A 25,857-nucleotide genomic window follows, 5' to 3' on the forward strand; every position below is an offset into this window, starting at 1 on the left:
CTGATGGCCGAGCCGGCGGAGGGAACGGGCCTCAGAGGTTAGTAGTGCGCCTGCGCTTGTTGCCGGTCGGCGGGCTACCCTCTGCGCATGCGCTGTTGCTTTCCCCTCTCCGAGCCGGCCGCGCCGGGCCCCTTCCCCCGACGCCGCCATTTTGAGAGGAGCATCGGGGCTTATTGTCCGCCTTGTGGGCTTCGCGGGACCGGCGGCGCTCGGGCTCCCCAGGCGCTGACTGGGCCGCGGCAGGAGACCCCGGTGGGAGGGGCAGCGGTAGAGCCATGGAGGATGAAATGCCCAAGACCCTGTGAGTGGGGAGGGGGCGATCACGCTTATTGTTCGGCTCCGCGGGAAGGGGTCGAGACCCCCTCCTCACGCCTGGCCGCGGAGCGGGGCAGGGGCTTCCCCTCGGGGTGAGGGGGGACTGCTTCGCCCCCACCCCCACCAGTCACTGCCGTGGGGAGCTCCGTCTCCGCCCCCTCAGGCAGCGCTGGGGGGGGTCTGCTTCCTGGGGGGAGGGGTTGTCAGGGGAGGGGAGCTGCTGGGGGACTGCTTCGTCTGGGGGCTGTGAGGGGAGGGTCTGCTTCCTCGGGGGAGGGCTGTGAGGAGCTGCAGGGGCTGCTTTCTCCGGGGGCTATCGGGAGGAGCTGGTGGGGGCTGCTTCGTCTGTGGGGGGCTGTGAGGGGAAGGTCTGCTTCCTCGGGGGGGGGTACTTCGGGGGGGTTGCTGGGGGGGCTGCTTCGTCGGAGGGGACTGGGGGAGAAGGGGGGCTGCTGGATGTGTTTTTCCCAGGCTAAATTGGTCCCTAATTCCCCACTTCCTCAGAGGGAGCGGGATGAGGGTGAGGAATTGACTCAAACTGCACAGTGCCCTTTCTCCATTTATTATCTGTCGCCCCCCCCCCCTTCTTGTTTTTAAGGTTTTGTTCTTTTTCTATTCAAGGTTTTTCTGTCATCTTTATTTTTCTCTCTGTTTCCCTCTGTTCTTTCTTTCTTTCTTCTCTCTCTGAAAGAATTATTTTTTTGTAGATTGAATGTATGTACCTTTTCATGAGTATATATGACTTAATTTGTGTCTGCTTGTATCTGTGTTGTATTAACCCAATTTGCAAATGCGAAGCCTGACTTCTTAAATGGATTTAAAATAATCCTGACTTCTAATTGAGAGAAAACCCCAAAACAATAATCAAATGCCTGTATAGTTAAAAAAAAAAAACAACAACCCAACTTTGCGGTAGATTCCAAGCTGTTTAGGAAATGTACAAGAGGGGTAAATCTGTATAGATTCAGAGGTATTGGCTATAATAGGGCAATGTACTGTTAAAATAAACTGAGATGGGGAGGTTGTAAATTATGAGGAATTTTCCTTGTAATGTGGGTGTAGTTAACACACTGCTTTGAAAATCTGATAGCTTTTTCAAAGCAATCAACAGTTTACACAACTGCCTCCATTTGAAATACATGGGAGAGCTGGAGGTATAACGCTTGTCTACATTTCTTCCCCCTTCCTCTTCCTGGCAGATTTTTTTTAATCTGGAGTGATTTCTAATGCTTTGACTTCATGATTTCACTGATCTCTAGCTTTGCTGTTCTATTAACTTGTTCTCCCGTCTAGGATGCTGCCACCATCTAGTATGTCTTACTTTTAGGAGTATTGCTGTATAGGTGGGGGGCGTGAGGGGGAATCAAAAGGAGGGGGTGAAACTTTCCAAAAGTGAGAGTAAAGTTCCTGCATTTGCCCTTGAATGATGCTTTGCACATGTCCCATAGGCATGATAAATGTCTTGGCTGACTTGCTGCATAGGAAAACAGGACTCTTGTGACCCATGCCACCTTTTCTAGATTCCGTAAGTGATAAAGTAAACACTATTAAAAAAATACTAAGGTCCAATTGTCTTTTTATCCAATGTATCCATTTGAACTGCTTGAAACATGTGACCTATCTGTTTTCAGAACATTCTCACCCTCATACTCATGTTTTAACTTCCTATTGTTGTACTCCTTATTTTTCCCTAGCTGATTTTCTCATATGGACTCTTGATTAATGATCTTACCAGTTACTCTGAGCATACTGCTTCTGTTTTAAAGAATGAATTATCTGCACTCAATACATGCAGCTTATTGCAAAAGCCTGAATGCGTTTCTGACCTGCACAAAATAGCTATTGAGCAATATTCTGAGAATTGTATTTTCTTGAGTCAGTTTCGGCGGAATTACAGTTAACTCATCTGGAATATTGTGCCATTAATTTAAATTTCAATCTGTAATATTCACATGCTCAAGGTTTTGACTATAAGGCCACTTTCCAACATAGGAGTCTGGAGTTTATTTGGAATAGCTGATAGTGAAAACTGTACACAAAAATCCTAATACTAAAACCTCTGTCCATAGACGGATTAAATTATTGTTCAGTCACACTGTCTTGCTACAGTTGGATAGGACACTAATGTCCTTGGGTGTTTGCCAGCTTCTAAACTTTTATATTTCTGGTTTTCTTAGAATAGTTGTTTTTAATAGCTCTTTCTGGAGGACATAGGTTGTTTTTAAAAGATATTCATGTAATTCTGATGCTTTGATATGAGGTTGTTAAAGCATTGATATTTTGAAGCTCAGCTGAGCTGGATTGATAGCTATATTGTTTAAGTAACTCAATCACTGAGTAGCCTATTTATGTTTACATAGTAGCTATGTAACCACTGCTTTTGTTTAAATAAATGTTTGAGCATTCACATTTTAGGGTCACTTGTAGATCTTCACGGAAACAGTTTGCTCATGTAGCTATCTGATTCTTTAATATTGTTCTTATATTTAAAAAGATCAGTTTCTATTCACATCTGCTTGTTTAGCAACACACTTTTCAAGAAGATACCTACTGAAGCCTATATTGAGGAAATAAGTACCAGTTAATTAATGAAGAGTATAGTTAGGAGGGTATGAAAATCCATAGTATTCCCATATCTGGAGAGACTTTCCCTCCTCTGATGGAACTGTTAGCCAGTCCAGCTCAGAAGAATCATTGATGTTAGTGCCTACTCCTGCAATTGTTGCATGTACATGCTTATTTCTGACTTCAGTTGAGTTACACTTAGGAGTGCAGGACCGGACCCTTAATGTACTTAATCTGTCATTGCCTCTCCACAGTAGCTCTCCTGTAGCTTTGTCTCCTTGTGAAAAAATCCTGTAGAAATGGTGATAGTTGAGTGTAGAAATATCTGTGGGTAATGACTGTTAATCTAAACATTAACACAATGAAGAGTTATAGTGTAGCAAGTGAGCATAATCTAAACTCCAGTATACATGTGCAATGCCAGTAAAGCAGGTGGTTCTCAGTCACTGTGAAGCGGTGTCGCAACCACTATGTCATTCTCATTTTGCTAAATGGGAGACAGGTCTTGGGTGGACAGCATTGGTGAAAACCACTACAGGAAAGCAGAGTGTTTTTTCCATACCAGAGATGCTGCTTTCAGTTTGCTGGCACACAGCATAGTTAAGACCCATTTTAAATTTCACTAGTTATTCAGTACTTAATTTGATGCCCCCAAAATTATGAATTCTCTAGTGCATTTGTGAAGGTTATTCAATGTAAATGCAATATAGCAACTTATTTCGTCAGCAGTCACTCCACATAAGGTGGTGTTAATTTATTTCTATAAAGCCATCACATCCCCCCAGTAATACACCTCACATACTTTAGAATACTACCATTTTATGTCTTGTTTTGAAATTGACATGCATATAAATTAACACTGGGAGTAAGTTAATTTTTTTTTAAACTTGGCACTCCTGGCAACTGCTGAAGTAGGATGTTAGTTAATTTATTGTCACCAAGCAATACTGTCTGTCTTCAGAGCTACATTTTTTATGGTTACACCTTTGCTGCTGCCCCAAATCTTAAACTAAACCACCTTGTTAACATGTTAGAGAATTCATTTAGCATATTTGACTTCAGTAATAAATATGGAAAAAACATCAGTCCACTTTTAGGAACATTGGTGCCTGTCAACTTTAGAATAGTGTAGTTTTTCTCTGTTGGTCTGTTGAAGCAGCAGCTATGGAAAACCACCTTTTCTACTATGTTTTATATTGATTAGCTTGGCATAGTGCAAGTTTTTTTAAAAATAGTATTTGGGAATTCTTTATTTCAAATGCATATGAAATATTTCTCTAACAAATCTGTTTTTAGATTTACTACGCATGCATAATTTTAAAGCATAGTTTCCCAATTAATGATAGCAGCTGATCCATTTATGAACACTACATTTATGAACTCTTTCACACTTTTGCTTCTTGTTAACTCTTTGAGCAGAGCTTTTAATATTTTAGGAATGTTTGATACCAGCCCAAAACTTTGCATGCCTTTCTTTAGCCGGTAAGTGCAAAAAATCTGCAAAGTTATTAGCCATTGAGAATAGGTAGCAGAGGTACACAACTATAGGAGTTAAGCTATAATGAAAAATAAGGGAAGTGGAAATACTCTTGATATTTGATATCTTTAACCAATTTTTCTACTTCACATTTCTGAGAATACTTGCATGTTTTACAGCTTCCATTTTGGCTTTCTCCATTAACCATCACTACTATTTAGCAAATTGTGTGCTTTTTCTGATGTGTTATACCTCTTGCATGCCCATTAAGACATTCTGTATACGTACACAGAAATTCTAGACATCCATGCACAAAGAACTGAGTTTTGATATTTGACATCACTGATGCTAAAATGTTAGGAAACTTGTAGAACCATTCATGTTGCAGATATTGATACTGCAGGAACGTATTTTTGCAGCTCCAGCTGATATAAAGTTTTATGTGTCTGCCAAGAGATTATCCAACTAAATCCGACATCCTAGAAACCTCTCAAGTTGCTATGTAATTCTGCAGGTGAAAAGGTGACATTATTCACTCAGTGATCAATTTGTAGATATTCAGTTTCTAGGAAACATTCTGACTTTTATTCTGTTAATAACGCTAACTTTGAAAGCAATGCAAGGCTATAAGTGCTCAAATAACTGAATTATTTAATGTACAGTAATACTTAAAGTCCAACTCTAAATAAATCACTAGCTATTATCAGTGCAGGACTACATTTGATGTGGGGTGGGGGGTGTTACTCAGCCTATTACTGAACATCTGGGCTCTTCTACAAAAACTTTTATTTCAATTACTCCACCTAATATTACTTTAAACATTATAATAGCTGCCCTATTTATAAGAGAAATCTTTATCACTCAGATGCAGAGAAATCCTTGCTTTAGTCAACACTCACACTCACTCTCTGATCCTGATGAAATTTTCCAAGTGTGTAGCTTTTTAAAATACAGTCCCTGGATCAGACTTGAGGTTGCCATTTTTCTTAATGTATTACTTTTTTATTCATGCTTGCAGATGGCCAAAATACATTAAATGCCGGTAGAAGTTAATCAAAGGCATGGTAGCTGAGTGGATGAAGTGTCTGCCTTCTACTTCTCATATACCAAGTTCCTATTCTGTTGTGGTATATAAATTATTTAAGCCCTTTTATCTAGAAAAATGTAAAAAAAAAAAAAAAACCCAAAAAAACCCCCCTGCCTTAAGTAGTTCTACTGTTGGATTCCTAATGAAGAAATTAAAGCTATTCACTATCTGATTGGGTTTGTACTTTGGCTAAAGTACAAATCCATCTTGAACTTGCTATAAGTTTAGGAAGTTTAGGAGATTGTCACTTTGTCCTTAATTTACTTTTTATCATCAAATCATTAATAGAACACAACCTGCATCTTGTGGTGCTCAGATGCAGTGCTGGTGGTCATTGGTATAAGAACCCAGATTGAGCGGGGAATTTGCTACTTGTATTGCGTGTGTTTCATTTAGTGTATTTTGTGCCTGGCACCGTTTTCTGACACTAAGGTTTGCCACGTTAACTTGTAGTTTATGGGAAGGTGCTCTCATAGGAATATTTTTAACTCTTTGGAGTAGAGCTTAAATGAAATCTGTATCTTCTGTACACTTTCCAGAATCTGAAATTTTCTGTTGACCTCCCTTGTGGCCTGATTGCCTTCTACTATTGCTGAGGTTGCAAAAATGCCATAAAGGTACCATTCTAAAGAAACTTGGTACTGACACAGTTGAATATTATAAAGAATGTTTTAGACTGGCCTTTTTAAACAAAGAACTAAGATGGATTCACAGGCTTTTTAGTGTTAATATGTTGGCACTAGCTGCTGTGAAGCAAATTTTATGGAAATCATGACTCCTGTCAAAAAGGAATTAACCAAAAATGGTAAGATTTGTTTTGCATAATCATCTTGATTATGATGTCAAATGGAGTTGTTTAAGACACATGGAGTTGTTTAAGACACAAAGAAGACCGACGTAAATGAACAATTAGCATACAAAATTCCCTTATTAAACACGTATGTACGAAAATCAACTGGTAATAGGTTTAGTCGGCTTGTTTAACTAGCATGTGATGTGGACTGCCCATCTCCCATCTTTTGCTCAAACGTAAACCAAAGTCAGGTTCCAAAACACAATATTGTATCTATTCCCTCTGTCTAGAAAAGCAAATACTTTGTGTTTCATGCAGTTTGTATCAGGGGCTTGTGGATCAGAATGATGGATCTTATGCTCTATGTTGAACTACACCACGGTGATTAGGCCTCAATTGCACTGTTGAGTGTCCAGTTTTGGGTGCCACATTTCGGGAAAGATGTGGACAAATTGGAGAGAGTCCAGAGAAGAGCTGCAAAAATGATTAAAGGTCTAGAAAACATGACCTATGAGGGAAGATTGAAAAAATTGGGTTTTTGTCTGGAGAGCGAAGACCAAGGGGGAATATAACAGTTTTTAAGTACATAAGAGGTTGTTACAAGGAGGAGGGAGAAAAGTTGTTCTCTTTAGCCTCTGAGGATAGGACAAGAAGCAAAATGGGCTTAAATTGCAGCAAGGGTGGTTTAGGTTGGGCATTAGGAATAATTTCCCTACTGTCAAGGTAGTTAAGCACAATGAATTGGCTGGGAAGGTTGTGGAATCTCCATCATTGGAGAATTTTAAGAGCAGGTTAGACAAACACCTGTCAGGGATGGTCTAGATCAGTGCTTCTCAAAGCTGGTCCACCACTTGTTCAGGGAAAGCCCCTGGCGGTCTGGGCTGGTTTGTTTACCTGTCGTGTCCACAGGTTCGGCCAATTGCGGCTCCCAGTGGCCGCGATTCGCTGCTCCAGGCCAATGGGGGCTCCGGGAAGCCGCGGCCAGCACTTCCCTCGGCCCGCGATTGGCTGAACCTGCGGACGCGGCTGGTAAACAAACAGGCCCAGACTGCCAGGGGCTTTCCCTGAACAAGCGGCAGACCGGCTTTGAGAAGCACTGGTCTAGATCAGTGTTTCTCAGATATGGCCACTGTGGCTGCCTGCGGCCACCAGGGACTTTTCTTGCAGCCACAGGCTCCTGGGCAATAATTGGGGGAATGGGGGGAAGCAGCGGCCCCTCCCTTGGGGCCACCAGCAGAGGCTGGGTCCTTCCCCCCTCTGGAGCAAGAAATGCTGGAGGAGCAGGCAGACGGTGTGAGTTCCCCCACCTTCCTTGGTCCGGTGGAGTTCAGGCTTCTGGCTTCAGCTTTGGGTTGGCAGGCGGCAGGCTCCAGCCCTGGGGCGGTGGGCTCTGGTCCCCGGCCGCAGGGCTTTGGCCCAGACCCACTGGCCCCCACTGCCTCCTGCAGCCCCCATCCATCGCCTTGGCCCCTGCTGCCTCACTACCCACCTCACCATCGAGGGCTTAATTTGTCCCCCAGCTTTCTGGGGCTTTGTAAATGTGCTGTGAAAAATATTTGTATGTTAATATCACTTTTCACTGCCTCCTAACCAACTAGCAAGTCTGCTACTGTGAAAAATTATATTAACAAACATACAAATATCACTTTTCATAGCAGTAGACTTACTAGCTAGCAAGTCTTAAGAAAAAGCAACCAAAAAAGGCAAAAGAAACAACAACAACAACAAAAGACAAGAACATACAAAACACCTTATTTTTGTTCTGGTTAGGTCCAGTAAAGAATAGACAACTGTACATTATTTGTATTACAAAAACAAAACCCTTACATTAATAAATTACAATGATTTGGACATTCATATGTGCATATTTATTTGTTATTCCTTACGTTAATTAAGTATTTTAGGAAAAATTGTCAAAGCGACCACCAGCAAGAGTTGGTGGCCGCACTCTGGGGCCACCAAAAAAATTGTTGTGAGAACCCCTGGTCTAGATAATACTTAGTCCTGCCTTGGGTGCACGGGAGTGGACTAAGAGACCTCTCGAGGTCCCTTCCTGTCCTATGTTTTTCTGATTCTATATCAAGTATTTAATAGGGTAACTTGTTAAACTGTTACATTAGTCACCATTTTTGGTGCAATTTGAGTATGTAGTAAAAGCAGGTTGATTTTATTTAATACATTTGAAATGACTTTAATCATTTTTAAGTTCTGATTTGTCTTCCATTATTATCCTGATGATAGAAATGTGTGGCCATTAGAAGTAGAACCATCGTAGAGCAGTAGGATTCAGTACTAGGTACTCGAGGTTTGCACAGGGATTTAACCCAGCTCCTCTTACATGTAATCTACTGTTCATTTCCTAATAAACATATCACAAACTTAAGTTCCTTTTTTAATTGGTTTGGTTAGTCTTTGGTTTGGCTTACACTTAAAAGTTAGGTCGACATAGCTAGGTCGTTTGGGTTTGGTCCTCAATAGTTATGCCTACCTTTCTCCCCAATGCCCCTTGTGTAGATGCAGCTATGTTGACAGAAGAATGCTTCTGTAGACTTAGCTAAGTTCCTTCAGGGAGGAGGTAGCCTTACACAGATGGGAAAAATCCCTGCCGTCAATGTAGGCTGCCTGTGTGCTGTGGGGTTCTTTCCATAGTATGGATACAGCTTTTTGTCTGTTTCTTATCTGTAAATGGGAATAATACTCCATTTCTCCAACCCTTTGTCTTATTTATTTATAGTGTTAGCTCTATAGGGCAGGGACTTCTGTATTTTTGCCATATGTCTATACAATACGTGGTATAATGGGGTCTCAGCTGAGGACTAGATACTACCATAATACAGATAATATGTATGGAGATGGGTGTGGCTCTCATCCACGCCAGAGCTGAAGCACGTTGGTGAGGCAGCCCATATTAAAGCTCCAGTCCTGCAAGGAGCTCCTCGTTTGGAGAGTCCTGTGCTCAATGGAGCTCCACTGAAGTCAGTGAAGATGTGCCCAGGCACAAGTCTATGCATACGGACTTGCAACATCTGGGCCTAACTGTTGGTTAATCAGCAGATGACTTCTGTCTCCAAAGCTATCGATACAACATTGCTTGCAAGCTTTAGGTTTGAATGGGAAAATGTAATCTATGCTATTTAGGTTTTTATACTGTACTCATCACTGTAGTATCTGAACACCTTAATATTGGAGTATCTCCATAATCTGAAGTTAGAATGTAGTTTGCATGTACATATATTAAAACTGAAAAGCTTTCAGAACAACTGTTGAATTTGCTAACTCATAGTAAAATGTTTTGCTAAATTAAGGGATTGTGCTTGGCTCAGCAAGAAGTTCCTGCTTTCGTTTTTAATAATGCTGAATGGAGTAAATATCTAAATATTTACATGTTCCTTTTAATCTTACAGATATGTAGGGAACCTGTCAAGAGATGTGACTGAGGCACTAATCCTCCAGCTGTTCAGCCAGATTGGACCATGCAAAAACTGCAAAATGATCATGGATGTAAGGGCCTTTTACTTGGATAACTTTTCCCACTTCTTGTAGCATGTCAGTTTAAAGAAATCCCCATACGTTTAACTTTTCATGAGTACAATGAAGAAATTTAAAGAAGGATGCTGAAGAGCTTAACTTCTTGATGCAAACTTCAGTGATGGGAATTATATTGTAAAAGGAATAGAGCATATAACTCAAACGTAGTTGCTAGTTTTTTATGTCATGTCAAAAGGGCGCGGGGAGGCACAAAACATGCTAACCAAGATGCCTACCACAGCATAGTTTTAAAATATTTTTCTAATATGTTGTTAATATTGTGACTGGCTTAAAGCTGTTACAGCAAGCTTTCTCTAAATTGCTAAGACTTTCAGACATAGATATAACTGGGCACCAGCTACAATTTGGTTAAAATTTGAGGGGGTGATAATGTTTAATAATATGTGCTTTTTTTAACAGACAGCTGGAAATGATCCATACTGTTTTGTGGAGTTTTATGAGCATCGTCATGCAGCTGCAGCGTTAGCTGCTATGAATGGACGGAAGATAATGGGTAAGGTAAGCTGTCATGTCTAAAGCGTGAGTTGCGGTGGAAATAATGTATACAATGATATGGATGAAACATCTTTAAAATAAACAAAACAAAACCCCAAGCAGAACTGAACCACAAAAGGTAAACACTTTCTCCTGTTTTTTAATCTTTTAAAGTGAAGAACTTTTAACTTCATTTGAGCTTTACAATTGTGGTGGTAAAAACTGGATAGTGACAGTTCATAGGAGGGTTGGGTACAGAAGTAGGACAGGGAAGAAGTCAAAATGTTGTAATAAATATTTTAATTCCATTGATCTTGAAGGTGAGGGAGACTAGCAGAGCAATAAAGCAAGATAGATTAGTTATCTTCATTGTAAAATGGCTTAATGTAGCTGGAAATAGAACATTTTACCAAGGAACTTCAGCCACTTAGACTAATGTCTTTAACTACAAACTTGTGTACCTTCTTCCCCTGCAGTATAGAAATTAATAGCTAACAAAATCAGAATATGGTTCCAATATTTACTTTAGCAAATATTATTTGTAGGAGGTCAAAGTGAACTGGGCAACAACCCCCAGCAGCCAGAAGAAAGATACCAGCAGTAAGTGCCCTTTATGCTTTTGAGTAATTTTTTTATTTGCACAAATAGTTTTTAAACGTAAGCAATAAGCATCATACAAATGTTTGCAGTAATGTTTTGATCATTATCCTAAGATGATATTAAATGTGTTTGTGTTAATAAACTTAAGAACAAATCTAATCTTTGTCATCAGGTAGTACCGTTGTCAGCACACTGCGTTCACAAGGTAATTGTATCTTCTTAAACATAAAATGAAATCTCTCAAGGGTATTCACTAACCAGCTGAAGCTATTTTGGGGGTTTTTGTTCTGTTTTGTTCTTACGTTTGTGGCAAGATTTCCCTCTCCTTTCCCCATTGCATCAGAATGTGGTCTGTTGTCCACTCTTTTTCATTCTGGTGCTGCTTCTTATAGTCCTTTGACCCCATTAGTCATGACTTCTATTCTAGAATTTCATCCACTATGAAAGCAAGAAAATCAGCTGCCTTCAAGGCTGTTGTCTGTGCTGCTCCATACAAACTCATTTGGAGTACTTAAATTGCTTCTGAAATTCCCTTTTCATGGCAACCCAGTGTGTTGCTTCTGTACTTGGCCAGCCTTAAACTGCTTTTAAGAATTTGCGGTTTAACCAAACTAGTATTGTAGTGGATTTGTAAGTTTCACACCTGATCTAATACAAGTTAGTCTCTATAGTGTTAACTGTTAAAATATGCTTTTATAAAAAATTGTTTAATCAAAGTGGACAAAATCCTGAGATGTGGGATCTTTATTTCTCTCCAGTGCTCTTTTTAATGCCTGTGACATAAAGTGAAGGATTACTCTTTTCCTCTGTTGCCTTCAGTCTTAGTTCACTTGCACATGGATTCACTTGTATTGAATACACATGGATTCACATGATGTAATGGCTGGGCAACCAAAACTGTTTGACTTTTGAGAAAACTGTCAAATTCTTTAACATCAAACTATTGCAATGCAAGGTATTTCTTTGTTCTTCACAAAATATGGTTACACCAAACATTTTGTAGCTAGGTTCAATATCCATCCTACTTTTAAAGCAAATTTTATTCTACATTGTTCACAAAACCACTAGATGCTTTAGTTGGTAAAGTTTTGGATAGCTAATGAACTATCTGTAAATGTGTTTAATTTTAACACAACTATTGTAACATTAATATTTTAAAGTAAGCTTTGGCTTTAAGTAGACAATTGCAATCTTTGTATGGTAAAATAGTGACTGGTTATGAACATAACTACAAAAACAAAATTTGAGTTAAATACTGTACATCACAGCATTATCCTTAAAATTATTGCTTTTGTTATACTGTAACCAAGTGATGGTTATATTTGAAGCAGTGACAAATGTTACCTTTGATAGATAAAGAATTTTAGTTTCCCATGTAGCTCTCAGATATATGGAAGTTAATGCAATATAAAGTTGCTATACTGCTTATGTTTCCAGGAACATTCTTCACACTTGTAAATTATTTTCTCTCTTTTTCCCAATAAGACCATTTCCATGTCTTTGTTGGAGACCTCAGTCCAGAAATTACAACTGAAGATATAAAAGCAGCTTTTGCACCGTTTGGAAGAATATCGTAAGTGATTTCTTAGGGCAAATAAATTAAACGTTACCTTTTACTGGAGGCAAGCTTACAGTAAGTAAAAGTCCAGTCAAGTTGCAGAAATGACTGCAATGCACACTTTTTGTGTTCATAAAGAGACTTCAGAATTCTAGTACTTGAGTAATAAGTAGGGATACATAATAAAATTACCCACCAGCAGTCAGTTTTTCTTTTTTAGAAAAAAATCACTGTATATGTAGCTTTGTTTTTATACTGTAGAAATCCTCATGTAACTTGGAGGATGTCATACTGGGTAGTTTCTCTGAAATGGGTCTTGTATTTCATTTGCCACTAAATGTAATCATACATGTAATTGTTCTTAAAAGAGTAGTTTAATATGGATCAAACACTTTCCTTGTGGTTACATCTAAAGGCCACAACCAGTTTGGGCCTTGTTGTACTAGTCACTATACAAACACAGTAAATAAGAGTCCCTGGCCCAAAGAGCTGAGTCTGAAAGACAAGATTTAACAGGTGGATAGGGAGAAACAAGTGAGGTGGGGAGATGGGTTAACAAGTAGAACAGTATGTGTAAAGGCTTAGCTGATCAGTGGTAGTGATCACAGCTCTCTACCTGCCTACTCATTACTATTTGCTGTATCACATACAGCTGTAATGCTTATAGTTTGAAAAGCATATAAAAATACAGACATTGTAGCAGGGCTAAGAGTGGCTTGTTTGTTCCTTCTCCAATTTAAACTGTTTATTTACCTTTAACTAACTACTTGTACTTGGATTGCTGCTCCTTGATGGTGAGGTACCAAGATAAGAGTGCTTTGAAGTGTTGTGTAGTGATGCTTTTATTTGAAAGAAGTTTTTCTTATGAAGTCCAATGTATTGGACTTAAATCCTAATTTTGTTTCTTATGATAGGGTTTTCAAACTTGATCTGCAGGAGATTCTCATTTTAGAAAACACTAATTTATATTTTAGATTTTTTTTTTAAATTTTAATGACTGTCTCTCTCTGTAGAGGTAGCAGGTATACTTACTTGCGGAGGAGGTTCAGTGCTTCACATAGCTGAACATCTACTCTCCTGAATGACACATGGCTTCTAAAGTAGGTCTTATCTGTCCTCATCCAGAAGGATTAGTCTGGGAAGGAGGAAGTCGTACACTGAAATGTAGGAGGGATAGTTTTAGGCAGATGTTCTTTCAGACCTGCAATCATCTTTCCACCCTAAAATACTAGTCTAGCAGTCAACTGCACAAGGCTTTTTTGAGAGCTGGCTTAGTGCTGGTCTACACTGAAAAGTTATGTTGGCATAACTACATCTCTCAAGGCTGTGAAAAATCCATATTTCTGAAAGATGTAGTTAAGCCGACCTAACCCTCAATGTAGCCAGCCTAGGGTACTGCCTCATGAAGGGGTGGATTATCTGCAGCGACAAGAAAACCCCTCTTGTCACTGGTTAGTGTCTACACTGAAGTACTGCAGTGGTGCCAGCACAGCTGTGCCACGCTAGTGTTTTAAGTGTAGGCATTGCCTTACTTTGCAATTTATATACTGATACTCAGAGTGTAAAGAGGGGGGTTAGTTCCAAACATAGGCTATTTTAAACTTGCTGCCTTGATTTTTTTTTTCCAGTTCCTCTGAGGGGCATTTGTGTATAAAATAACTCTTAAAACTGTGTAGCACATGTCTGAAAAACAGCAGGATTACTGGGATCCTATATATCATTCCCTTTGTTCCAAAAGAGATTCTCATAGTGGTGATTCTCTCTGCAGTGAGAGAGCTGATTGTCCAGTTTTTGCAGGGCCTAAAGGGTGTTCTTTGTTTGTTTGTTTTTTAAAGTCAGGTTTCAAATAACTTGTGTGAGCGACCCTTTTATCCTTTTTCTTTGGGGTATTCAGTACAGAATCGTAGGGCTAACTATCTGAAAAACCTTTTAGGTCACCTTTGCTCAAGCTGACTTTTCATGGGGGGGAGAAGAGGGGAAGGAGGATTTAAGATCCCTCTTTGTTAACTGTTGTCCTAAAGAAGTAAGGGTAAATAGTAATAGAGTGGACCTTGATTTCACACAGTTACTCAATTAAATGTGTGAGGAATAGACCATATTTATAAAACGAAATTAGAAAAAAAATTTTTGTATATTTAACTCTTTTTGGTCATTGACTATTTCCTGGAAATGTGATTGAGATTTTTTTTCTGATTTTCTGTAAAATCAAAGTTGAACCAACGCATGATTAGCATGTAAGAATTTTTGGTAGCTTTATACAACTTAATTTTTAATATAAATACATACATCTTTATTGTGGTCTCCCTTTATGTTTGGTGTTGCATGTTTTCACTTGTTCAAGTCTTATTTTCAAAGTTTTCAGTTGAGGGTAAGTATAGCTTAGTTTTTATTTCCTTTTTAGGCTGTGCAGAGCAAACTGATCTAAGATTACATAAATGACTGTTCTCAGGCAATTTGTAACATATTATTCAAATTTTCTTAACACAGAAAATTGCAAGCAGTTTAACACTTGCTTTTTCATGAAGGGTTTAAAGTACATTTCATTCTGTAGCGTGTGGAAGTGGTCTTAATTTGAGCCTTTCAGTGATCTACATATTCTCTATAGTCGTATGTGTAGAAGAACTAGGTTTTAATACAGAATGCAATTATTTTAAAAGGTTTTAAAACTGGCATCATAAAACTCTCAGTATGATTTTTCTGCCAGTCTTGGAATACTGAATATCGTGCATCTAGTTGATCTAAACCATATTTTATAAAGCCTTTACATTACACTGCATGACTTGCTGACTGGTTTTATTTGTCTTGTTTTTTCAAAAGTGCCTGTATTTTTGTGGGGTTGGGGAGGGCAGGATAGTGGTGTGTATGTGTGTGTGCTTCTTGATATTTGGCTAACTGTACACAAATTGCCTGAGAAACACCATTTAATAAAATCAGACTTTCCACAAATGGGGTTTAGCTATTGTAGCTGGGTCTCTCCTTTTTTTACTCAATCTCAAATAATAGGCCTCTGGTTATTTTGCAGAGTGTCTCTGAAGAATGGACAGAATTGCCATGGCTAACTACAAGCTACAGTTCACAGTGGACAAACGTTGTAGTTTTCTTATTTACTTTATAAATTTTTGCCTTTTATATCTTGTAGTTTCCAATCAATCCTGTATGATTGCTGTTTGCGAATGCAGTTTTAAATTCTTTATAATAGTATATAGTTTAAAACGTAAATGTCTTTAGTGTTTTATTTCCTTCGATAATGCAACCATTTCTGAAAATGTCAATTTTTCAAAATTTACAGCTGCCCACAGTCCAAAAAGGGGGTAACGAATTGACCTGAGAAACTTAAAGAATTCAGTTAACAGGCGACGTATGCCTTTTAATTCCTATTTTTTTCATTTTTCTATTTCATATTTTTAATGAGTAGGTAGAATGTGTTGGCAATTAGCAAGCTATAAATTGCATGGTTAAAGAGAGCCATTCAGCTAATGTTAGTCAGCTGTGTGGCTTAAGTGAGTCATTTGAATAGCTGCTTTGACCATGCTTAGTGTCTTAACAGTATGTTAAAGCATTTTGAACTGGGAACCATCTATTGTAAAATGTTTATTAGAAAAACTATTGATTTGCATGTTTACAAAATTAAGTTTAATTTTGCTACTACATGACAAAACACTAGTAATGTTTTTGTTTAGAAAAGGAGGAATTTGTTTTGAATATGTTGCTGGTGCATTAAACAGTTCACTTTAATAAAGGTGAAACATGAAAATAAGGTCTGTGTGACTCACTTTCATTTTATTATGTGTTTTTTAAATGCTAAATTGGCCATTGCTTCTGCTTTTTAGAGATGCACGAGTGGTTAAAGATATGGCAACAGGGAAATCTAAAGGATATGGCTTTGTTTCCTTCTTCAATAAATGGGTAAGTAATGTCATTATAAATAGCAAGAGTTCTAAAATCTTGGTAGTTGCTTTAAAGAGAACAGCTGTGTAAAACGTACATTTTTGGTCCCTTTTATATCTGGTACTGTATCAGTTTCCCCTTCTGTAAATAGGTAAGTAGTATTAGCACTTTCTAAGCATCATCCCTATGTAAGTGCAAAGTATTTATGTACAGAGATGAAAACTAGAATACTTACTCAGACTGATATTTGTATCTGAAATTTTTACTTTTTTTCTTACATTAAATACAAATTACTTTGGACTGAGTTATTTGGCTCTGGCAGAATGGCAATATTTTAGTGCTCAAAGGTCTGATGCACTAATCTCTAGAGCAACTTGTATTTGGAAATACTTTTATAGGATTTGCATTATATCATTAGTCAGTTTTTATAGAGCTTTATTAGTGGTCTGGGGTGGAAGGTATTCAACATAAAGGGAGAAAATGGAGTTAACCAGTGTAATACTAAACTTAGAATAATCAAACATTCCTACTTACAGCTTCTTTATGGGCAGGGTACTAATAACTTATGGCTCCAAATCTCTCTCTCTCACTCAGAAATAATACACTTTGGAGGGAAGAAAGAGTAGGGCAAGCCATTATGTGGTCTCAGTATATTTTGAAAATGGGAGATTGGGGGAGTTTTAAAAAAAAAAACCCAACACATACTTTTCTTGGTGTTAGGCCAGACCAGGTTGAAATATTAGGTCTGAGAGATTTATTCTAAGTGCAGATGAGGGAGCGCTAGAGACTCAGCTGAAGGAATGTCATACAGCCTTTCAACTTAGTGGAGCAACTGCACAAACATGCTCTACAAGAGTGCATAACTCTTCTTGGGATGCATTCAGTTTGACCTAAAATAACTGCCTTAATCCTGTATTTTAAACATCTTTTTGAAGCACAGATTTTATTTCAATATTTGTTATAAGTTGGGAATATCTGAGTCTGACAGACCTACGATGATTTGCTTTTAGTATGGTGTTGCTCAGAAATGTTTTTCCCCTATGGACAGGATGCAGAAAATGCTATTCAGCAGATGGGTGGACAGTGGCTTGGTGGAAGACAAATCAGAACTAACTGGGCAACACGAAAACCTCCAGCTCCAAAGAGTACATATGAATGTAGGTTTTTAGTTTCTGTCTACCTTGCCCCCACCCAAATAAGGAAGAAATGAAACCTCTTATTAGTTCCAAGTATTAGTGCTTCTATCATGAAAAAAATGTAATGCCCTGTAGAATTCAGAAGTAAAGATTTTGCTTGAAGAAATATATGTTAAATTATAACTTTACACAAATTTCCTTAAATACTAATATTGTTAAAATTTAAAAACCTTTCAGTTACTTTTCAGCACTTATTCAGTCTTGCATTTCAGTCAGCTTGGACAATGAAAGTAGTGTTTTTTTTTATTTAACTTGTATCATGCACTGCCAGTGTTTCAGTTTTTGTGGTGAAAATACTGGGTTGGGGAGGAGTGTGTTTAGACTTAAACTGATGGAAGAAAATATTTCCATTACGTGTATTTAAAAGTAGATTTATAAACCTGAATTTTGGGCTTAATGTAAATGACATCCCTCTAAACATTATATGCATCAGTAATCCATCCCATTTATTATTTGGGATTTACATGTCTCCTATTTGAGAGCATCATGTATTTTGAATGTAGCTTTCCTTTTGGCATGCGCATTTGTTTCTTTATTTTGTGCAAATGACTCAGTTGGGAAACCACACTGACTTTTCATGTCCCTTTTAATGCTTGTAGTTCTTTGCTTTACATATCTCTCACTTCCTAAACTACCACTTGGGAGGATGTTATAGCTGTATATTTTGTAAGATAAGTCTAATGGTAAAATTAAAGATTTACAGGAGAAAATGTATTGGTCTGATTTAGGCATCACCCAAAAAAGCCCTAGGATCCTTGCTCTTTGTAGACTTCTGAAGACAGGAGGAAAATAAATAAATAGTTTAAATGAAAAACTTGAACATTTTTTTTTTTTTTTACAGCAAACACCAAGCAGCTCTCTTATGATGATGTTGTAAATCAGTCAAGCCCAAGCAACTGTACTGTATATTGTGGTGGTGTTACTTCAGGACTAACAGGTATGGCATCTTCTAAATTTTGGGTTTCCTCATAAAATGTATCTAAAAATCAGAAGTACTTCCTAATTTTGATTGTCAACCTTTTCTACACTGCAGAACAGCTAATGCGCCAGACCTTTTCTCCATTTGGGCAGATAATGGAAATTCGAGTCTTCCCAGATAAAGGGTACTCTTTTATACGGTAGGTTACATTTTGCTCACTTTTTAAAACGTTACTTTTACCTTTCCCTTGAAAACACGTTAAGCACTGGTGTCAGAACGTTTCTAGTAGGAAACTAGCCTAGACAGACTTAGACTAGCCTTCAGTGTCTACAGTTTAAACTATGGTCTCATCTTGTTTGTGTGGTAATGTTGATCTGAGTTAACAAAGATGTACTACTTTTCTTTTTATAATTTCATAGTTGTAAGTATTGGATATGATTCTTGCAGATTCAGAATCATATTTTTAAATGCAATTTCTTAGATTCTTTTCACAGACAGTGCTGTAGATAATAAAAAATGCAGCTTAACACAATTTCAGATTTTACCTTTCATATGTGCTACTTACTTTTTGCAGCTCACTCAAGGTGAGACAGTGAAACGAGATAGGTCAGTTTTGCTTTCTGAATCTTCTGTACTACTACAATGCTGCAGTATTTGAGTTCCCTTGCAAAGACTAGTTTCTCCTGCAAACAATTATTTTCATTTTTTTTCTTCTTTTTGTAATCAAACTTGGAAACTCTTAAAACTTTAAGTGCAGGCACACTTTTAGGTTGACAGTCTCCTTTTAAGTGTCTTGTCTGTAGGTGTATGGAAAGTGGGTTTATATTGATGTTCCTTTTGTATCTTAACAGGTTCAATTCTCATGAAAGTGCTGCACATGCAATTGTTTCTGTCAATGGAACTACTATAGAAGGGCATGTTGTGAAGTGCTATTGGGGCAAAGAAACACCAGATATGATCAATCCAATCCAGCAGGTCAGAGAACAAACTTACACTAACTTGTAAGATGATGATTAGTGTGATCTTATTAATGAAATTCTTAACAGATTTCTAGCATGGAAATACATATTAGTTTCAGGGTGGTGGGTTGTGGATTTCAGGGTCACATGGCACATGTGACCTCCCAAATTAATTCTTGCTTCCATGATATCTGCCTTTTAAGATACTTGATCAAAATTAAACTGTTTGGAACTTGTGGAAACCTGCTTTGGTCAAGGATAGAGAGTGGGAAGAGCTTTAAGTTTCTGTCAGAATTTCAACTTTGCTCTTTCCTGCAGTGCTCTCTGGAATAGTTATCTGTAATATTAGACTGCTGTACTCCAGAGAATAATCAGCAAAATGTGTGTGTGCAGGAGGTGGGGTGATTTTTCATATATATATATAGTGTTAGAGGGAGTTGCCCAGCTAAATTTTTATAATAACTTTTAAAATGAGGTATTAGAATATAAGCCCTTTTAAGTTCTTGATTAAAGGCTAGCTTGATAGGTAGGAGTTTCTACATCAATAGATAAATATGCCTGTGTGTAGTGTATTCAATATTTCAACGTTCTTTGCAGAATCAAATTGGATTTCCACAGGCTTATGGCCAGTGGGGCCAGTGGTATGGAAATGCACAGCAAATTGGTCAGTACATGCCTAATGGTTGGCAAGTCCCTGCATATGGAATGTATGGACAGGCATGGAATCAGCAGGGATTTAAGTGAGTAGACATGCTAACTGATCTGTGTGCTATAAATAAATTGTGAAGAATGATGCTTCATTGGGGGAAATCATCAGATGAATTTGGGATTCATTGAAGTACAAGGAAGTTGTACCATTGTAAACTGGTGTAAGAAGATCAGGTCCCATATCTATCTGAAAGTACAAGAGGAATTTTAGGTTGGCAGAATAATTACCATACTTGAAATATTTTCAGGGTGTAAGGGTCTGCTGTCCTTGCAAAAATGCCAGAACTACCTTTTAGAGTAGGGGGTGTATACGGCAGTGTTCTGGTTAAAGTAGTACTCTCTTTACTAATGGTCATCTTGAACGTCTCGTAAATATAGGCACATTTTGTTCCTTTGTCCTAGCCAAATTCTAATTCTGGTAATTACAGTATGCCTACTTACAATTCCTTTGAATTTTAAATTTAGATCAGTATTTAGTTATTTCAAACAGCTGCTATTACTTCCCAGTTGTGGGTGTGATGTCTGTGCATGTGCACTCATGTACCTGAAGACTGATTTCTTACGCAGAATACTTCAGGGTTTAAATGTTGGATCCATTAACCAGTAGTAAAACTCAGATATACTATAGTGACCTAAATCCATTGAACTACCCCTTCTGAGGGGTCTGGTGGCAACAAGCTACTTGAGCTCTACTCTTTCCTCCTCTCTGTTCCCATGCCAGCCCAGATATAACTACAGATGTTTATAAAACAATCTGGACCTCTTTTTAAAATTCAGCTACATACAGCAGCAGTGAATTCCTGCATGGATTTTTGTTTTTTACACTTACTGGCCTTAGTTGTCAACAGTTTTCCTCTTTTGCTTATACTTATATCTGCACTTTATAAACATTTAAGTAACGCCAATCTAACTGACAAGTGTTGTGAGGGATTTTATCTCCACTGAACTTGTCTGTTTTCCCATCTGTAATGGGCCTGCATTTTTTTTCAGAAGTGCTGAGCATCTACAGTTCCAGTTGACTTCAGTGGTGCTTAGCATGTCTTAAAGTAAGGTCCTAAATGATTTGCCGAAAGCCATAACATCAGTGTCAGAGCTGGGGTTACCTGTAGGAATTTTTCTGTTTACTAGGCAAGATTCTGTTGGCCAACACTTGGAAAGTATTATCCTCTCCAATCTCTTTATGTAAATTCAGTCTTTTGGAACTATACATTTTCTGTAATCACCTCTCTTCCCCCTCCCTCCACAACAGTCAGACACAGTCTTCTGCCGCATGGATGGGTGCAAATTACGGAGTTCCACCACCTCAGGGGCAGAATGGAAGTGTGTTAACTAATCAAACTGGATATCGCATGGCAGGTTTCGAAACTCAGTGAGAGAAAAGGACTCTGGAACCTAACACCAGTGACTTGAGGCAACAAGGAGTGCTGTAAAGCCTTTGTTTACTTAGTTTTATCAAGTCAGTGCAAATGTCAGATACAGTGTATTTATTTAAAGAAATCATTTTAATCATGAAACTATTGGTCATCCACATTGTTTAAAAAAGCAAACAAACAGGAAAAACTAGATGCTGGATGTCTGCCAACTTTTGCCTTCTTTTCCTCCTTTTGATGTGTGTTTCTTAAGATCCTTGTTTGAAACACAACAAATGCAGGGATTACTGCCACTGTTAAATTGGGGCAGAAAATTGCACAAAGTCAAACTTTTTTTTTCTTCTGAAGTAGTGTGCAGTTTTAGTTTGCATTCCTAATGGTTTAAAATGTATTATAAACAGTTGTACAAAAAAGCCAAAACTGTGTGAATTCTGAAGGTTCTTTACAATCTTCAGCCTGTGCACAAATTTGTTTTAAAAATAGCCTATTGTATAAAGTGTCCATCTCTCCACTTTTGTTTATACCAGGGTTTTCAAATATAAATTATTTTACATCATTTTGTATCTAGACATTTTTCAAACAGTTGTCTTTGCCTTATGTCATGAGGAAAATGTGATGCTCAGCATAAAATTGTGTGCACAACTCTCAGATGGATCTAACTGAAGTCACATTGTGTTCTACGTGAGAAGGTGCCTAGAGAAATCCCTGTTGGATTTGTTCTATAGGATTTTTATCTTCAGAGATAAACTTTGATGTGTACTAGGGAATATAAAATCCTGTTACAAATACCACAATGTGACAAATTCCTAAGAACCAGCTTTTTTCTTTCAATCTACATTTACACATATCCATTATCATGTAAAATATTTTAGCAAACTAATATTTTGCACAAAAGTTAGAAAACTTTGGATGTTTCCTTATTTAAAGGTAGGATGCAGAGTCCTTTCACGTGATTTATGCGTAACATTTTTAAGGGGCTTTTTTGGTCTTGCATGTGAATATCAAATATACACTTTGGTAGTCTTTGAATACAAAGTCATCTGCTCTTTTTTAAAAGAAACTGTAAAAGACACAAAGTTGTATGTAGAAAACAAATCAGTCTTGCTGTTTACTGATAGTAAATTTTACTCAAATAGAGTAAGTTGACTTGATTTTAACATGTACAATTAGAGCTGTGAAAACTGTAGCATTGTATGTGTAAGCATCAGGTGGGGGGGTATGTGGAATGCTCCAATTTAGCCTGAAGGACCAGCTGGGCAAAGCATTTTTAAATGTTCAAAGGCCAAAAACTTTCTATCCTACCTCCTTGACCAGCCTTCAAAGAGCAAAAACTTCTTCATTGTGTAATGTTATTTATTATTCCTATTAATCTTTGGCTTCTGGAGTTCCCGTATTTCTTCTCCCCCGCCCCCAATCAATTGCAGTTGGGCAACTCAGAGTATCAAGGGATTAAACTTCTGCTATATTTGACAGTCATGTGACAATGTATTTCAGGTTCTTGTATGAAGTAATAACAGAGGATAGTGGGGAGTGGGACAGGAATGAGGTCAGGCTCCCCTTCTCCTCCAATTAAGGATATAATATTGGACTGTTAAAAATTTTTTGAACATTTTTATTAGAAAATGGGAGGGGTGGGGAGAGGGGGAAGGCAGGCATAGGGCAAATCTCTTAGGAGATTGTGTTGGCCTATATCTTGTAGCCAACGTTATATAAAGTGTGGAGGACCTGTGTGTGCGAGACTCTCTCTGGAGAACTTTTCTATGCAGCTGTTTTTAAAACTTGGCTTTAAAGATAGGTGAATACAAACCAACTTTTTTACTTGGAAATGTTTTCCTCCCTGTAACTCTTGCAAATAGGACTCGCAACAAAAAACAAAAACAAAAAAACAGTTTAAAAGTGAAATGCTTCACAAAGTAGGTCAGTATCTTAACTTCTATGGATTATTCTAGGTTAGGGCTCTATTCTGACTTTAATTATGCAAACATACATTTTTACTTTCTGCTTGACCAGCTGTGCTGTATCATATTTTGCCCAAAGAACATCCATATCTGTGAGTAGGCTCTGGAGTTTAGCTCAATGCTGTATTTGAATACAGATTTTAAAACCAATATATGCATAATGTGTATTTTTACCTCTTTTATTTTGACTGCATGAACAGCATCTGTCTAAATTTAAAAAATGTATCGTGATTCCTGTCATTAAAATGTACACATTACTGCTTGGTTTAATTAAAAGCAGAGTGGGGGAGGGCTTCCTGTGCTGATTGCTGAGGACTGAAATACCTCTTGAATTATAGGCTCCAAGAGACAAGGACACACCTTTTTTTAATGAAACAAATTGAGAGGTCACATGCAATATGGAAAATCTAATCTGTAGATGGAAAAGATACCTCTTTATTTCTCTGAGGCCTAGAGTTGTGAAGAGTATTGTCAGAATGAAACACATCTTGAATTCTCCCAATGCACTGGCTCTTTCCTTGCAATGGCCTTGGTGTAAACAGCTCTATAAAAAGCTTGCTAAATGTACATTACAGAAGTTACACCATTCTATTTATCATCAACCAATGTTTAGAAGAAACCTATGAAGTGAAATAACTTGTGACATGCTCTCTCACAAGTCTTCCATTGGGAGCCAGAGAGGGCTGTAAGTGATATTTGTATTAGTGTTGTATCCCTTTTGTCTTCACCCACTCCACAAAACACGTAAAGCAATATTGAGGTGACAATCATTTGAACACATTCCTCTGTCCTACCAGTGCTCTCCTTTCTTCCTCAGCCTTTTTTTTTTTGTTCTGAATATTTGCACTTTTGTCAGGCTTTGGTGTTTACAGAAATGACACAGCTGCCTTGCTATGTAAGGTATGCGTTCTAGAATCCCAAACACACAACAGAAAAGGATAAAATGGCTTATTTCCAAGGTAGCAACCTGGACTGTTTTTGCATTAGCAGCCCACTTCATATTTGTATGAAACATTAAATTTCACTTGAATGAATGTATTTTGATATTTGTGGTTAAGGGTATAAGACTCTTAACTCCACAACTGGTGACTTTTTTTTTTTAAAAGCTGTTAAGGATGTTAATAAAACTGTGTGAACTTGCATATTCCCAACCTTATCAGTTTTTTTTATTTTGCTTGTCACAGTGGAGGTTCCAGTACTTCAGGGGAAAAGCAGGCACTAAGAGGATGCTTCCCTTATTATAAGCCTTATGTCAGAATGCAGTAAGGATGTATATGCTGGCAGTGAGTGGTTTTCCTGTTTCCTCAGAGGGAGATCATACTGGCTCTGAATTTGTTTGTGCTTAAAGGTGTAGCCCGGGTTCTGTGTTCATACATATAATTTTCGTGATTTCATATTTGTGTTCCCTTTGGGCCAGCATGCCTGACCAGTACTCTTGTTACATGGCTCACCAATAGCTATATGCAGTATTTTAGTAATTCAGTACATCCTATGGGATGGAATTAAATTCTACTCTTCAAACAAAATATTTGTTTATGCAGTGATATTAGTAAAGCATGCGGCCCAATCCTTTAGGAGTGCCATACCAAAGGTGTGGTGAGCTTGATGTCACTTACACAACTTGTTAGCTCTTAGTTGGATTGTTCCCTCTTGTGAATCAATTAATGGTTTGTGCATGTGTCCAGGGTAGAGGTCATGGATAAACTAATTTAAGTATTTCTAGCACCCCAAGATGTTTTTTAGAGTCAGAAGTCTTCGAATAACCAGTTTGTCACTTACCTTCCTCTCCAAGTAACATAAAATCAGCTTATGAGCACTACTTACTAATTTTAATATAGAAAATCTATAATAGAATTTACATTAAAGCAATTAATAGTCTCTGCTTCTGTATTCACAAAAGATGCAATCCCCTTACCAATGTAAGTGGCATCTATTGATGAGCTCTAACTGTTGTCACATACTAGGAGGCTGATTTGGCATTCCTTTTGCAGGCATAATTCCCATTTGACAATAAGAATGTGGCCTGTGTTTCACTGTCACCAGACTAGAATAGACTCTGCTAGGATCTAGCAAGTAAAATAGCTCATCGGCACCGCTGGCTAACGGATATATCAGTGGCACACTATTTTAATATTTGGCAATTGGAGGAATTAGAAGTAGGGATTTTTTCAACCTGAAACTTTTCTAACACCATAAGAACTTAGAGGCTCTTGATCATGCCCCGGGTACTTTATAAATCTCAGGGCCATGTTCTGTTACCAACTTAATATAACTTAACTCTCATTCCAGTCCTACACTTGCAGTAGTTTTGCCGCTCCCTGTAGGGTAAGTATGTAGCTGGATAATTGTTGCTTCATTTATCCACAGGAATTTTTGTGAATGACTTCCTATAACAATATATCTGAGGACCAGATCAAGACAGTGATGCATTGGAGACTTAT

At 38.0% G+C, this 25,857-nt stretch overlaps 1 protein-coding gene across 4 annotated transcripts; it reads left to right on the forward strand.

Annotated features, from left to right (window-relative positions):
• Positions 1–13: 13 nt before the first annotated feature.
• On the forward strand, positions 14–23,791 carry TIA1 (TIA1 cytotoxic granule associated RNA binding protein). Of its 4 annotated transcripts, none has more exons than XM_039524792.1 (13): positions 14–37; positions 9,642–9,738; positions 10,186–10,284; positions 10,806–10,860; positions 11,033–11,065; positions 12,346–12,433; positions 16,249–16,324; positions 17,355–17,463; positions 18,344–18,439; positions 18,536–18,620; positions 19,273–19,396; positions 19,978–20,120; positions 21,338–23,791. In XM_039524792.1, the coding sequence occupies exons 2-13, from the start codon at positions 9,727–9,729 to the stop codon at positions 21,459–21,461; spliced, it is 1,044 nt and encodes a 347-aa protein (XP_039380726.1). In that variant the 5' UTR covers positions 14–37; positions 9,642–9,726; the 3' UTR covers positions 21,462–23,791. The 4 variants fall into 4 exon arrangements, with proteins under 4 accessions (XP_039380726.1, XP_039380725.1, XP_039380724.1 ...); XM_039524790.1 differs by lacking the exon at positions 14–37 and adding an exon at positions 98–301; XM_039524793.1 differs by lacking the exon at positions 14–37 and adding an exon at positions 1,822–1,840.
• The last annotated feature ends 2,066 nt before the right edge of the window (positions 23,792–25,857 follow it).

Source organism: Mauremys reevesii, linkage group 2 (genome assembly GCF_016161935.1).
Source record: "Mauremys reevesii isolate NIE-2019 linkage group 2, ASM1616193v1, whole genome shotgun sequence".
Classification (NCBI taxonomy): domain Eukaryota; kingdom Metazoa; phylum Chordata; order Testudines; family Geoemydidae; genus Mauremys; species Mauremys reevesii.